The sequence below is a fragment of the Phaenicophaeus curvirostris genome, chromosome 6 (genome assembly GCF_032191515.1).
Source record: "Phaenicophaeus curvirostris isolate KB17595 chromosome 6, BPBGC_Pcur_1.0, whole genome shotgun sequence".
Lineage (NCBI taxonomy): Eukaryota > Metazoa > Chordata > Aves > Cuculiformes > Cuculidae > Phaenicophaeus > Phaenicophaeus curvirostris.
In genome coordinates, this window is record NC_091397.1 from 52,662,921 (window position 1) to 52,679,614 (window position 16,694).

The 16,694-nt window shown below is 35.8% G+C and overlaps 1 protein-coding gene across 3 annotated transcripts in view; it reads right to left on the reverse strand.

Moving 5' to 3' along the window:
• Positions 1-16,694, reverse strand: part of PLCL2 (phospholipase C like 2) — a 92,952-nt gene that overhangs the window by 25,830 nt on the left and 50,428 nt on the right. For 2 of the 3 annotated variants that reach the window (XM_069860185.1, XM_069860186.1), the window contains exons 2-3: positions 11,369-13,855; positions 7,705-7,908 (exon numbers count right to left, since the gene is read on the reverse strand). In XM_069860185.1, the coding sequence (XP_069716286.1) occupies positions 7,705-7,908; positions 11,369-13,855 (2,691 nt within the window). Of the gene's footprint in view, positions 1-4,481; positions 4,571-7,704; positions 7,909-11,368; positions 13,856-16,694 lie in introns of all 3 variants that reach the window. The other variant, XM_069860188.1, reaches the window with a different exon arrangement.

Consider the following 16,694-nt stretch of genomic DNA (forward strand, 5'->3'; position numbering starts at 1 on the left):
CTCTGCCTAAATACTCTCAAATCAAAAGCAACACGTCTTTGCAACTTTGGAAGAAAAATGTCAGTGTATTTAGAATCATAGAATCATAGAATAACCAGGTTGGAAGAGACCCACCGGATCATCGAGTCCAACCATTCCTATCAAAATTTACTGAGCTAGCAATAAATTCAGGGGTTGACTGCCACTACTGTTCAATCAGTATTAAGCTACACCCCAATTTTGTTGCTGTTCTTCACTAAGGAAATAACGGGGCAATATGCCGCGTGCATGAGTAGGTGTTACTTTTTAGTTGTGTTTGATTAATAAAGTAATAGTATTAGTTGATTATAATTTCATTCTTATATTGCTCTTCACTACACAGTCACCTTGTAGTATGGAGCATTTAAACATATAAATTATTTCTGGTGTTCAAGCCAAGATTATAAAATCATGAAAACATTAATGTAGATTTAACAGACTGAAAGACTTTTGGTAGAGACAGCAGAGAGAACAACTGAGTATAAACAATTATATTTAAACAGAAAATTAGCCTGATCCAAATGATACTTGTATGTATGCGTGTGCTTGGTATAAAAGCAATGTAAAAAATGATGAGTAAGCAGAGCTTCAGTGTGAAAAACAGTATGCCTGCAGCAGAATGAATGAAATTCTCAAGGCAAATCAATTGTGGAAATCGAGGATAAAGAACAAGTAGAGTCTAGCACGTATTAGACTAGTTGACGCTGAACAAGCCAATTAGTAGGGAGGTATTAGGTAACCATGGTCAATTTTGAGAATAATATCAGTGACAAAACTGGAAAGAGAAATGCAAACTTCAAAGGGAACAACCAGTTATCAGGTGATCATTAAAAATATACTGCAAATTACCCATGCCTGTTCTAAGAAAAGAACAGATTATATGAAGTTTAGTAGTTATGCTTTCTAGCAAGTCTTTTACAATATTAATTCCCATCTCTAACCTATGTTGCTTTTTTCTGGAAGTAAAGAAGAAAAATATCCAACAAATGTATTTTAAGCACAGAATGTATATGACTTGCTGGAACTGCTTCACCTCTCCCTTCAATTCCCACCACCCTGCCCCAATCTTAGTATGACCAGGGAACTGCTCTGGTACTCACTACATACTGAACTATCTTACTTTTTTTTGGTCAATGGAAAATGCCTTAAGAGCCTTGAAGTCATCACATTTTTGCAGCAGCCAGGCTGACATTTGATCTATTCATCAAACTCCATCTGTTAAATCATGCAACTTACTAGTCATCAGAAAAACCGTCAGTAATTCTAACAAAGGACAAATACCAAGAAAGATGTAAAAAAATATTTCAATAATTCTTAAGGGGTTTTAGAAATAAACACAAAATGATCAGTCCAGAGTTCTCGGTGAGAATTAAAGACTTGTATTATTATATATTGCCCCTGCCTTAAAAAGCATGATGACAATGGTTAGAAATCAAAACAATTCTTGCTTTAAACTGTGAAAAAATTAATGGGTACTGTTATTTTTTAAATGGTTAGTAAGTTCCAATAACCACTTTTTTTCACAAAGAATGAGTCAAACAGACAAACAGAAGATTAAAAATGTATTGAGAAAGATAAGGAGAACTACTACTGAAAATATGGAGTGCATTTAGGAGATGTTGCTATGCATTTGATTTATTTTTATGCTCTTCCATAAACATTCCATTGGACTACATTAGAAACAGGGCAGTAAGGTAGATGAACTCTTCTTTTTAAGTAGTCATATTATTTTATGCTCTTATGAATAGAGTGCATCAGCCATTAGCCATAATGGGATTACTGAGAGGATATGAAAAGCTTCACCGTTCATGCTCTTAACAAAACATGAAGAAATCTTGACTGCCCGGAAGCATCAAGTTGTAATTATCATAGCTTTTCAATCAATGCAAAACAGCTTATACTTCACAACATTTGGCACTGGAGTCTGAATATCCCAAATTAGACACTTGTTTCTGCCCTTGTGGACCGAAAAGCTCAACATAAGCTGAAGGTTATTACCTGAAGCTATGGGTTTTTTGCATAACTGCGACCTTCAGTTTAGAATGACTGTCCAGTTCACAAGGACAGAAAAAAACCCCAAGAAAATAAAACCTGATAACAAGTAACTCTTTTTGAAGAAACTGCCCAACCTATTCACTATACTTTCCATCAACACCTTGTTTTCCATCATTTTATGTGACAGACTAACAACTATGCTATCAGTAACTATTTAAATTAATGTCAAAACTCAGGATCTGCAGCTACTATAATTCATTAAACACAGCAAAAAACACTACCTAGGCTATCTGCAATATTAAATTACAATGAATGATGTATGTTTTCCTTCAGATCTCTTCACCATTGAATTGTACCCATTTATCACCTAAATAAAGACAGTTCAAACTCTGCAGAAACTTGATAATGAAAGTACACAAAGCCAGAGGCAATAATGGAAATCGTGAGATACTGTGTTATCAGTATTTAAATAATGCACTCATATTGCTCACTCTGAAACTTACTGTTTTAATGCACTTTATAACAATCCACCACTAAGACTGAGAAAGTTGTTTAAACTCTAAGCACCTACATACCTCATACCTTGATGACCCTTGCAAATCTGGGGGCATCATTTCATTGTACATCTCCAAGAGCACTTGGCTATTTTACTTAAATGAAAGTTGTTGCAGCTATACCTATTATCTCTAATCCATTTACTGGGAAAACATATCCTAACACAAAAATCAACGCAAACAACTGTCTTTAATAGTTCTTTTCTGGTTGGAACATCAGGTTAAGTTCAACATTTACTCCAGCTTGAAAACGGACTTTGTCAAATGCTTTTGAAAAATCCAGCCAGACTAATCTGTGTCTACATGCTTCTTGACTTCAAAGAACTCCCAAGAGATTAGTGAGTCCTCCACTTTATAGAAGCAGTACTGACTCTTCCCGAACACAATGTGTTTTTCCATGTTTCCTCCAATTTTCTTCTTCAAAACAGTTTCTACCCATTTTTCACAGTACAGATGTCAGCCTGTCTGATCTGTAATTTCATGATCTTCCCTGGAAACCTCTTAAAACACTGGCATCACATTAACAACTTTGATAGTCAGTTGTAAGTGAGAGGATACACACAATGATTAGCAGTTTGGTTATATCAACTCTCGAGATCTTTCAGAACCCTTGAATGAGTATCACCTCTTTTTGGTAAATTTTTCTCATTCATTTTGCCTCTTCTGTGCAATAAATTCCATGGGCGTTTCAGTTACAGATGAATTCTCCTACGAGCCCTTCATAAAGAGGTGTTTCATGTGAAATCTTGATCTCCACAGGAAAATGAATGCACAACTAATTTAGTGCTGCGGTTTTACTTCTTTCCCAGGGCTTTCTTTTATATTTTGTTCAACTTGTGCTCATACACACTCTTTGACAGGTTTCTGGTATTTTCAGAGAAGTTACCGTTTTTCTTAATTCTGTGCAGACTGTTCCTGAAATTCTTCACTACCAGTTTTCTTATATTTTTCATTTAATCATGGCAGGGTTAAATATCTGTTCTATCTTCCAAATTTGCACGTGACTTCAGGTTTTTTTGAAGATGCCACCTTCTTTTGAACAGTATCTCCTCCTTTTTGTCCTTCACGAGTTGTTTAGGAGTTTCTTTGGTCAGTGCTACTTATTTACTTCAAGCCCCCTGGGTGATATCTTCAGCATCTATGATGTCTGGTCTTTTAACTAATTCTCTTCCCTTTTTGTTTTAACAAGGTTCCTTATTTTTGTGTAGTTATGCTCTTAAGTATAAAAGCAAGGCATAACAGCTTTCAGTCTTCTGTGCAAAGCCTAAGTTCTCTGCATTTTCATCATCTCACCACCCCTACCCACCAATAAACACTGCCCTGCTCTCAAGACTATCCCTAGGGTATGTATACAAAATCTTTTCATCTTGACTGATTTCATTTGAACCAAATACAGATGGCCTATACTGAAGTCTGCAGACATTATGAACTACAATATAACCTCAATGTTAAAAAAAAACCAAAACACTACCAGAAATCGTGACAAAGTGGATCTACCAGCATTATCTAATTAGGATTGAATGCTAGTAACATTCAGTTATTGTAGCATTACTTTGTATTGTTTCACACAGGTACAGTTTTCTGCCTTTCTTGTGTTAGCTTTCCTCTCAGAAATAAATGCCTGCTTGCAAAGCTTAGAAAATCTTATCATCACCAGATGGAATATTTCATCCTCAGATGAAGAAGCAAACAGAGAGGCAAGGTCTCAAGAATATCTGGTTTCATTTGTATGGTCCTCTAGTGCATCTTTGCAGTGCTATTATGCTCATCACTGAATAATGCTGCAGACTTTTAACAAGATAATTTTTCTTTTCTCTTGCCATAGCATAACTTTTTAAGGTTTACTTTCTGTTTAACTTAAAGTTTGTAAGACATTTTAAAAAAACATGCAATGGTGCGGGAAGAGGCACTTGACTTTACTCCAAGCTTCACTCTGCAGCACTGATCAGTGATGGGTGTGATGACACCAACAGAGTGTATGCTGAAGTATCACATAAAGGAAGCTGAAGTTCATGAACAAGAGGGAAAAATAAAACATTGTCAAACAGTGAAAAGATGTTAGGGTGAAAAATACTCAGGAGCATGGAGTAGCTAGAGAAAAACACATAACTTAAATCTCTGTCTCTCTCAAAAATTCCTAGTTGCATTTGGTTTTCATTATTTTGAAACCCAGCTCCTATAACATGGATAAAAGCAAAATGTCCTGGGTAAACTTCTGGTTTCAAAAATGTCAGTGATAAACTATTCATCAGACTAAAAAATACAATATTTTTACCCTTCAAGAGTACTAGCCTTCATCATGTATTGCTCCTCCATTAATGTATTAGTGAACGCTGACAATTTAAGAAAGCATTATGTGCCATTTGTTTACATGTAAAACTCCCAAGTATCTAGTGATATGCTAATTAATTTATTACCAATTGCCTCCTTGTTTCTTTAAAAAATACATGTACTTGTGTTACCTTTGCATGTGCCCCTGTAGTACTGAACTCTTTTGTAATTATTTCAACGTGGACTGACTGTCCCACTGTAAAGGTCTTACCTACTTTCTCACTTCACAGAACAAGGATGAGACTTTTAAGCATTCCCAATGTAAACAAACTCTTAAAAATTATAAATCTTGGCTGAATACTGCTTTCCACATTTATTATCATTTTATAAAAACAAGAGTATTTCTGGCAAATAAGAATCTCCTCAGTAGCCAAAAACATCATGACTCTGAAGCAGAGGTACTTCAAGAATATCAATACATTTCCCATACTAAGAGTGCACATAGACAATGACAGCCTATGCATTTATGTTACTAACCAAGGTTTCTTTAATTAACATTTAACACAATCTCTGCTAGCAACATGATTTGGTACTTACAGTACTTGACACACTGGAGGAACACAGGTAATTTTTTTGTATATTAAGGCCTAAGCCAGCAGAAAATAATGCAAGTAGGTAATCAACAGTACATCTAACTTTTTCTTCATTCTGGATAAAGCTTCTCATTATTAAGGTGAATTTTACAAGCACCTGCTAATTAATCCCATCAAAAATATTCCCAAGACAAAACCAACTACTGAGATAAAATGTGGCATTTTGAAGGCTCACTATATTAATTCACACCAAGAAAACCCCACAAAAAGATCACTATCTATGATAACATCAGACTCCACATATCTGCCACTACAGCAAATATCAATAAATGAGCTAAATAGTTTCACATCTCTTCTCCTTTCCTTGAGGAAACGGTGATATTGATGTGTCCCACTGTTTCACAACACGCTTTCATAAACAAGAGCTATCAGTGCGGCTCCCATGCCTGACTTCATTTGCCTGTATACTCTTACTCTGAAGACTTTAATTGCTCAAAACCTTTTGTCAAACTGGATAGACTATTGGCAAAACCAAACTTTCACAAATTGAAACACATCTCATTATTTTAATTTACATGATTTATTTGACAATAATGATTATTTTTACTTAACTCCAATACCGTTGAGAGCAAGAAGCACTATCATACTCGTTGGCTTTGTTTGAAATTGAATATTTATCCTTTAGGGAAGAGGAGATGGAAAAAAGCCTTGCACATGCCACTAAATAGTCTATTATTCATAAACATGAAAATAAAGTCTAGATTTTTAAAGTACAGAAATATTTAAATTGTGTGTAAACTAGCAGATGCAGGGGAAAAAAAAGTACATGACAGACAAAAAGCAAACCAAACTTGGATTGTAAAGATTCCTGGAGTCATGAGTCAGTTCTATCCAAGTGACATTCCAACAAAAAAAAATTAATCCAGACTTACAAAAAGATTTAAAGTATTTGCAATGCTCAGTAACTAATAAGCAGCATCACCACATCAGAATAAACTGCAGGTAGGGACATCTCCATTAACAAGACAGAACTTCATTACATACGTGTAACAGGTGTAACCCAAGCAATCAAGCTTATTTGCAGCCTAATTATAGTGATATTGTATAAGCTTCCACTAAGAGGATATACCACTATCTTGATGTAACTCTACTACAATTCCAATAAATTCTGTTGTATTTACATCACCACCAAACACAAACTCTACTAAACCGTTAATCACCGATGATTGCTTTTTGAACTTTGGTATAGCATTGTTCCAAACCTACTTTTTCTTTAGAAAGCATATATGATACTGGGCTACTGGTTTCCTTTCCTTCACTTTCTTTCATTAAACAGCAAGGATTGTTTTTAAAACAGTGCCTTGATCCCGCCAGGTACAGATTCTCATTTTAGCACAAAAAAATAATGTAAAATTACAATAGAAATGTTTACTTACTGAGAGATGATAGATCAAATTTTTTTTAAAAAAAAATCCTTAAATAATTACATAAAGGCTCAATTATTCTGTGCCAGCTTACTGGAGTGGAAGCAAGGAAGACATTTCAAATCACCCCTGTCTGGTTCTTTCTTCCATACACTGAATTAATGCAAGGCAAGACGTAAATCAGTATTTCTCAGTGTATTAGTTTTTCCTTCCTTCTTGCAAAACGTTTAATTTGTAGTCACTAAAGACACAATTTACATTTCCACTAGACTATAAGGGCTGAAACTTATAGCTTCTTACAGCTGCTTACAGATGTAAAAATGCCCAATTAAATGAGATCTGTAAGAATGATATAGCAAAGAAAAATTAAATAACATTGTAGATTTTAAAACTTGAAGGTGCTTATTAAACTACGGATTCTAAAAGCTCCTGACATTTTTCTATTCTATGCCGAGTCAAAGCCAAGAGAAATCAAGTCCCAGAAACTGGAAAATATCAAGTAGCACATTAGTATAAGAGGTTTGTAGGTATGTCAAGTTTCAAGTTACTGCAAAACAGGTAAATTAATACATCCTCTTTGAGTTAAATCCTCTTGATTATAACCACTTTGCCTTCTGAAGAGTACAAACACTTATGTATTTGCATGCCACATATCAATCCCTGGTTTACTCAATATGAAAACAATATCAGTTGCTCTACATTCATGGGAATGACTTTCAAGCACATGTAAAGAAGCGTGAAATAGGAAGCCACAGATTAAAATCGCCTTTCAGAACAGGCAAGGTACTACATATTACGAAAAGAAAGTCTTTCAAATAGGATATAAAATAACCACAAAGGACTACTCACCATGTCATACGCTATTACAATCTTTTTCAAGACCTCCGGAACAATCCCTTGGAGCTCCATAGTGGGATACTGATCATTGAGATTCAGTACTACCAAGGGTGTATTCTCAGGCCCAACCAAGCGCGTAGACACTGCCAAAATGCACTGCATAAGATTTGCTACAGGAGAGAGGCCACATAATTCTTTGAATGAAACTACTGCATTCTGCAAAAAGGAAAGAAAGAGTTCCCTTTACAGTTAAATATGAATTTTAATGTCCCATTCTTTCAGGATAAAACACTTCACTGTTATAGTTGAGCTACACTGTGGAGTTACCATAGCTTTTCCTTGAAGAACTGGCAGTTTTCCAAAGTAACCAATACTACACATATATTTTATCAAAACTGTTAAAAATTCAAACAGTATTCAACACCTGCCACAGGAAAAAAAAAAGCCTATTTAGAACAAGTATGTCTGGACTCTATTGCTGCTAAATTAAGCCATGAAAATAAATAAATTATCATAGAATAATAGAATCATAGAATAACCAGGTTGGAAGAGACCCACCGGATCATCGAGTCCAACCATAAAACAGTGTTTATACATACACAAAAATTCTAGGACACATTTCAAAGTTATTTTTAAAATGCCATTGAGAGAAACAAAATATTAGGTGCTGAACGTCCCAAATACGCAAACTGAGGTGGAAGGAGGAATCAGCCCATTTGTAACTTTAAACATACCTGAACTATAGTCCAGACGTGCTGTGGATCTGCTGGCTCCCATTTGGTGCGATTCACAAACCCAGCACTCCACTATTGATGTCCTTCCTATCACAGAATCACGCTTAAGTGAATTTTTAAGGTATTTTAATATAAATATCAATTCTGTACATGCCTAATATTCAATATAGTTTTATTTTATAACCAATATGGTAGAATATAAAACCAAACATTTAAATTTGAAGAAAATTTCAGTATTTGAAATACAACGTGACTTCAAGTAGCCACTGAAATTCCACGATGGGAATATTCTCAGCACTGTAATGAATTTAAGAGTTTTGTACCAAGTGGGAGCTGGTGATCTCTGGCAGGTCTGGAGTTTGTGCTCCTGTAGGAAGCAAAACTAAAGCCATGGTATATTTAAATTACACATGTGCTCAGTTCTCCTTTCTGTCATGTCTTACCCAAGTAGGGTATCTGACTGTGTTTGGAACAGAGATTTTCATTTTAACCGAAATCATTTTCCATCTTGCCGACATGGAAAGACTCATTTGTGGATAAACTTCTTAAGACTCATAAAGCCAACCTTAATGTGAAGAGGAATCAAACATTAAGTATTTCGCTGTCCTTTTATGAGATAAAATGCCCAAAATAGACTTCAAAGTATCTACATATAGCAGATTCATGCAAAATTATGTGACTACTAATTTACATCTGCTACAGTCACTTACAGTGGACTTTAACAAACATGTGGTACAATCTCATAAATGTCCAGGAAACAAAAACTACTAGTAACTGGGCTACATCTTAATGACACAATAATTACATAGTTGAAAAGACAGACATTGGGAAGTCCTTTCAAACAGATTTTGTTTAAGATAAACATAATGGATAAGTCATTATGAACAATCTTATTGAGAGATAAACAAGGATCATGGGAACATACATTTAACTGAAGGCCAGCAGGACAGAACAGCAGCTATAACTCTTCCTCTTTGGACTTCCAACCCTATACTCAGAGACTATCCCTCATACTGTTAAGCAATGTAAATATGCAACGCCACATCCAGTTTTATCACTTATGTTATACTTTTAACAGTCATGAATATGTAACAAGTTATTACATCAGTTTTTGTCACGGTAAAGTAGAACCTAACAAGAAAGAAAAAAACTAGCTATGTGTATATAGATTCAAAGAAACCATTAAACTCACAGATGTACACTTCCTTTTTTTCTCTTCTTCTATCTTATATTTAAAAAAAAGCACAACTTTGTTCTTTATAACCTGGCTTATGGGGAACAAATTTCTGTATCAGAAAAATTATAACTATTTATAATGCAAAATTTCAGTAATACAGAAATCAATCAAATCTCACATTCCCTGACATAAGTTGATATTTATTTTGAGTAATTTGCATTATAAACTCTAATCCCTTTGTTATGCAGAGTTTAAACTGTGCACATTATACTATCCAGTAAAATTATGCACAACTAATATTACCTCATATACTAAAAGTACCTTCTTAATAGCATTTGCAGATAATGTAAAAATGAATCTAGTTCGTAGCACAACTTTCAAACTCACAGAACAAAATACATTAAATATCTTTTGGTATGTTCAAAGAAACCATACTGTAAAGCCTGTTTTCAACTATATCAGTTCTGGAAAATACTGCAACATGCAGTTAAAAAAGGCTAAAAATCCTGTATGTTTTCACTGTTTCCTCAAATCTTAGTCTCACCTCTTCCTTGAAAAGTATCTTAAAATACAGTATCCTCTATATAACACAAATCCAGTGTTCAATAGATTAAATGCAGGTGAAGCTCACTTTATATGTAGCCCATAATGTGAAACACTTAAAAGTCAAAATACCATCCCTGTATTTTTTCAATAATCTTCTAGTGTAGTGGAAGTGGGGGAACATCATAATGCTGTACTGACTTAATCCAGATGAAGAAAAATAAATTTTACAACTCCATTGCTATTAAAATCTTTCAACATAAGATTGTTCATTAAGAAAATTAAGATTGTTCATTAAGAAAACACTGATATGCCTTTAAAATCCAAAATCGAGCTTCAGACATTTCCTTTAATCAGTTTCCCCTTAATGTTACATAAGGGTAAGAGGATTTAACAGGTCACTTCATTTAAAAAGGCTGTGCTTAATTTTACTGATCACTGCTAGCACTTCATCAGGAGTTTATAGATAGTTAAAAGCTTTATTAAATAAAAAACAACTTTACAGCTGTACTGTCTAAAAGGATTTATTTAGCTGGAATCTTCATAGGAATCTCCAAAAAATGCAAGTTTGACAGACACTTCAGCCTGTACTTCTTCCTGAAATTCAGTGTGTTTACTATACGTGACCTTTAAGCTACAGTAGTTTCTTCTAAAGTACGCCTTCTGACCTTAGCGCTAATTCCATGGATTTCTAATATATTGTTGCTAAGAAGAAACACAGAAAGCAAATGGTCTTTCTGAAAGTACTGCCTTCCAATGGGAATGAGGAAAAAACAAAACCTCAGTGAAACTATGCTAAACGTACTTTCCTGTATACGAAGTTATTTAATAAGCAATAAAATCACTTTTTTTTATCAACTACGTTTTCCTCCTGCACTGTTATTTAGCTTAATTTCCTAAAACTAAACTATCACCATGGTTTCCTCTATTGTATATAACATTCCTTCAAAGCAATAGGACTAATCAACAGGCTTGCGTTCTAACACTTCAGACATATTTCCAGTTCACGTTCAATGAAGTATGCATACACATCCAAAGCTACTTCGATAGATGATATCACCTAGAAGGTTGCTCTGACATAATTCATTTTAACACCATTCAGCATTAGACTCAATTAACATTGCTTATGAAATACAGCAAGACTCTAGCAAACATATATTCCACATGCATTATAATATAAAAATAAACATAAGAACTGACGAATTCATCATAAAAACTGTACCTGCATATTTTCTCTCAAATCCGTGGCATCCCGAATAGGTTGGAGAGCATTCTTGAACACTTCATCTATTGTTTTAATCCATAATGTTCTCATAGAAGCATACTCCCTTGATTTCTTGCCCTTTCTCACAGACAGGCCCCGCTTATGAGGTTTCCCACCACCCCTTCGATTAGTAATGGCCACATGCACAAACAAGGAAGCATGTGCTAACATTTCACCAGTTAAAGACTGCAGAGGAACGTGCCGATAACCAGTCTGTAGACACTCAAAGGGAATAGTGTATTGCCCGATAAACTCATCCCCAATGTAATCATCATCCAGTACTACAAAACGCACCATAGCTAGTTCTGGTAAATTTATTTGAAATTCAAAACTTTCATCAAAAATTGGATTATCCCCGTTCTGATACATAGTTTTCGTCCTTTGCTCTGCACAGTCAGCAGGGATTCCGTGTATTTCCACATAGACATAAGGATCCACAACGTCACCTTTGGCACCTGATCCTTTGGGTTTAGGAAAATTTTGCCCACTAATGATTTTAATATGAAGCAACTGAGGTGAAACTCCAGGCACGGTGTCTTTCGTATTTGCACTAAAGAAGGATACTTCTTCTCTCATGATAGCAGGACGAAGGACATAGCCACAGTTTCCATTTTGTCGAAACCAACCTATGTTAAGATCCATCATTAAGCCAGGCGTCTGAAAGTTCATTGCTACTATCTGACAACCACATTTCCAAAAGTCCTGGGGATTCATATTACTAGAGTCAATCCTCATAGGACTGGGAAAAACTCTGGCAAGAAAACGTTTGTTATAATTTACAAAGTCTCCTGGGTTTTCATTGGCATATTTGCTAGCAAGCACTTCGTTAAATGAGCACACTTCCCAGTACTTCTGGAGCTGAAATGAAACTTGAAACTCTTTGAACTGAACTGACTTACATATGCTTACCAACTCCGAGAGTTCTTTGCAGAGCTGAAATCGTTTCCCCGTCATCGAGTTTTGCTGTTCTACTCCCTCTTTCCCTACTCTCTGTGACATTTCTGCTCCTTCATCTTCATCTGTAACATCTCCCTCTAGTCCAGAACAATTGGAGGAAAGCTTCTTTGCTTTAATTAGTATTTTCCCTTTAAGTGATTCTGGTGATGGAAGATAAGACTCTTCAATGTTTGGAGACTGTGTATGTAGCTTGTCCCCCAAAATTTTCTTCATGTGCTGTACCATCACTTTCTGCTGCTTAATAGAACAATGATTTTCTAAACACAAAATAAGAGGGTATTCTGAAGCAAAAAATGCATACTTGTTAATAATGTCAATCACGCTACGGAAGACAATCTGTGATGTCATTGTATGCCCTGTGTAAATCACAGGCTCGTTATCCGGACCATCCCATACATCCAATTCAACACTTCGACAACCCATTTTAAGAGCACGAATGTAACCTGTGATGTCAGAAGGCCCTCGAAACTGATCCTCTATCAAGTATGTATTATGAGATGAATTTATAAAATAATGAGATAGAGGTTGCTTCATATCTTGACAAACTTTTTTATGTTCTGGATCAAATATGTGACAGTCTGGTGAAGTAAGGTAATTCGTAAACCCATCTATAGAAAGACAACCTTTTTCCTGGCCCTCTTTGGCTGGCTCATATTTCTGAATTATTTCAAGGCTTATTTCTTCTGTGACATGTGCCATACCTTGTTCAGCTTCTAAAAACATCATGAGGTCCTTGGTATCTAGAAATTCTTTATTGCTTGAAAACTGAACCAACAGGAAATAGATTTCAGGTCTGGTACAAAGCTCATGAAAAACTTCAATAAACTCTTCTTTTGTTACTTCTGTACCAGTTTTTTCTTTAGATCTATGTAACTCCTTGAATTTTAGTTCAATTTTATTAGTCTTTAAACCAGGATTCAAGTCTTTTATAAACTGTACAGCATTACATAAGGGTATATGTCCCAAATTATCTACATCCGATTCACTGAACATTTGTGAAAGCCATGAAGTCCGCATATTATCTTGAGTACTTTCTATCATATCTAAAGTATGCTTTCCGTAAGAAATCAGGTATCTTAAGCCAGTAACCCAAATATTTGCAATGTCTGCTGAGTTAGCAACAAGATCTAGTGACTCATAGTTCTCTCCGTATATAATTGAAAATGCACAGTCTTCTGATATCTGGTCATATATTCCATTGCTGCGAAAAATATCTGTATTTTTTCCTGTTCTTACTTCTTTGATTGATTTAATATCAATCTTTGCTTTATCAGAATCCTTTTTTGAAGGTTCCCAGCGTAGAGACTGCATATCTGCATCGAGAAGAAAATATCGGTGGTACACCCTAGAGTTGGATCGAATCTTTTTGAGCTCAGAGCCTTCAACCATCGCGTTTATACAGTCACTTGCACTGCTGATCTTCTTCTCAGTCGGCATACTGCTAAATGACACAGTCTTTTTTCGTTCTCGCTTTTGTTTCGTACCATCCTGGTAAAGAAGGAGGGGAAAAAGAAAACATGTATCAGGAGGATATTGTTCAGCATTGAAATCGGTTTCAACATATGCCTGAAAGTTCACAAAGTAGTTCAAAAAGGTCTAGTATCTGTGCAATGACTGGTAAATGGAAATTCTTATTGGAATCATCACAAACGAAAATTCTAATGGCTTAATATTTGTTCTTGCCTATATAAGCAACCTTTTTTTTTTTTGAATAAGCACAAAACTAAACAACGCAAGTCTTCAATGCTAATGAAATAGTAATGCTGTATAAATGGATTTTATTTTATCAGTAATAGCCTACTTGGAGATAATGGGCTCTACAGCCCTCTGAGTCCTTATGCAGTCCTACAGATACTTGCTGAACTTTGTCAGTACAGAACACAATGTTTTACATATCATGCCGACAGGGTCCTCATGACCCCAGAGAAACATTAATTAACTACATAAAATCCACAGGACATGATCCTAATCTAAGTATACAAGACATTAACATCACTTATTACACATCGCTCCCTTCTCTACTGCGTCCATCCTTGTTCTCCCCAAAGATTGCCCAGAGGATTGACACATGCATCCCACCCCTACACTAGAAGTCTTGAGAAGCTACACTGAAATAGAAGTGGCTGGACTGAAGGAGACAGAATTCACTCTGAGATTCCAGAAATATGACAGTGACTCAGAAGGGAATTGTCTGAGAGGATTAAAGTTTAACCGGTTCCAGGGAAGCTGCATATCATTAGAAAGAGCTTTAATGGAAAATGCAAGACCTGTCTAGGAAGGGAAGCAAAAGCGATTCACCTTTGCTCTTCAAACAATTAAATAACCCAGAGGTCATAGTTCACTAGAGAAAGGATGAGTAGAAAATTAGATATATAAGCCATTAAAAAAGAAACAAAAAATACTGCCCTTTAGCTACCTCTATTTACCATTTGTATTAATTTAAACAAAGGCAAATAAATCAGTAAGAGATGACTTAAGCACATTTTTCTTAAATTCAGTTCTTTCTTGTGAAACTGACTGTTTCCATTATCCGCATTTTCTGAGACTGAGAAAAGCTGCATTTAGTTTTTTTTAAAAGCACCATGTGTCTTGATAAGTCACATATCCAAAACCATACTTCCATGAAATAATCTTTTTATGTTAGATACCCTAATTAGAAGTGTTCTTATATTCTAGCACAGCTCAAAAAATTACTTTTCCAGCTTCACACAAAAAGAATGTTGATATTCCCTCTAATAGTTTTCCATTTGAAGTATATTCCAGTGCAAATCTGCATTGCTTACATGACAGAAAGGAGAGGGAAAGAAAACTTTTAACGATTCCTACACTGAACAGACGTTCAAATAAAAACCATCCATTACAGAATACATTTCCAGTTCATGGCATATGTGCTGTATCCTTAATTTCATTAAATTAAAAATGCAGAATTCTGGTTTTGTAATTTAATTTATAAGCATCAAAAAAGCCTTACAAAAGTAGGCAGACTTAATATTTGCTGTTCTGTGTTGAAGAAAATTAATTAACCAAATTATTCTTGCACCTTTAAAGGCAGGAGAATTTGCTTTACTCAAGTTCTCAAGAGACCAGTAAAAGCAAATAAACCTACAGAGGACTGTTTAATTTCTAACTGCAGATCAAAAACCTGCAATGGATATGGCACAGGGTCAACTCTTGGAATCTCTTTATATGTAGTCTGGGCATGAGAACTGTTTTCAAACAAAAGCAAATTTCTTTAATTTAAAAATAAAGAAATAAATTACAAACGTGACTTTTGTCTACAAAGATTTTTGTTCTGTTATAAGCCCAGCTGCCTGTCTTGACTACCTATCTAAATCTCCTAACCTGAAATAGTGGCAAGCAACAGCTCCACAGAAATGAGCAAAGACGTTACTGTCCAGTATTTTAGGGCTTGGAATGATGCACGTTGAAATTCCTTACAGCTCCAGATTTCTCAGTCACAGATCTAAGAGGGGAATACATTTCTTGAACTCCTCAGTGAGAGACAACCTCCTGACACCAGAACCTTTAAGGCACGATAGTATTACCTTGCCACCTACTGCAGCTTGGAAGCAGTAGCTATGCTGAGACAAAAGATTAAGTCCTCTACTTGCATTTAGCCCAGTAAGGTACTCCTTTCGGGACACATTACAAAGTAAAGACAACAGTAGCAAGAGGAAGTGGCAGAATGACACATTTTTAGAGCACTCATCTGGGAAGTGAAAGTCCCTGATGCCACTACTCCACAAACATTTTACTTGGTAACTCTGAATGCAAAACATACAAACAGTCCATGCAGCAGGACCTGAACGCTGAATTCTGCCTTCTCAAAGGAATAGCCACCTCCCCAGGTGACAGATCCTGCTGCTTCTAGTTTCTGCTCTAACCGTAGAAAGTTTCCATTCATGCTTATGTATCAGAGGTTTATCAAAAGCATGGAGGGCAGCTGCAACCTAGTCATGAGAACACATGGCTAGCACACGAGGAACTGGACATACAAAGATCCCCAAGCAGAAGGACTAGAGCCCAAATACTCAATGAGTAGGTGACTGCCCTGTCAGCCAAGCAACTACATAAAAAAACAGAGCACAAGATATCTCCCCTCAACCCTAGCACCTCGCTGCAGGCTTTTGGATTGTAAATGACTGAGATTTGACTACATGTGAAGAAACTCACACATCTCGTGGTAATGATGGCAGTGTAATGTCCATACGAAGAGGAGGCTGAGGGGAGACCTCACTGCTCTCTACAACTACCTGAAAGGAGGTTGTGGAGAGGAGGGTGCTGGCCTCTTCTCCCAAGTGACAGGGGACAGGACAAGAGGGAATGG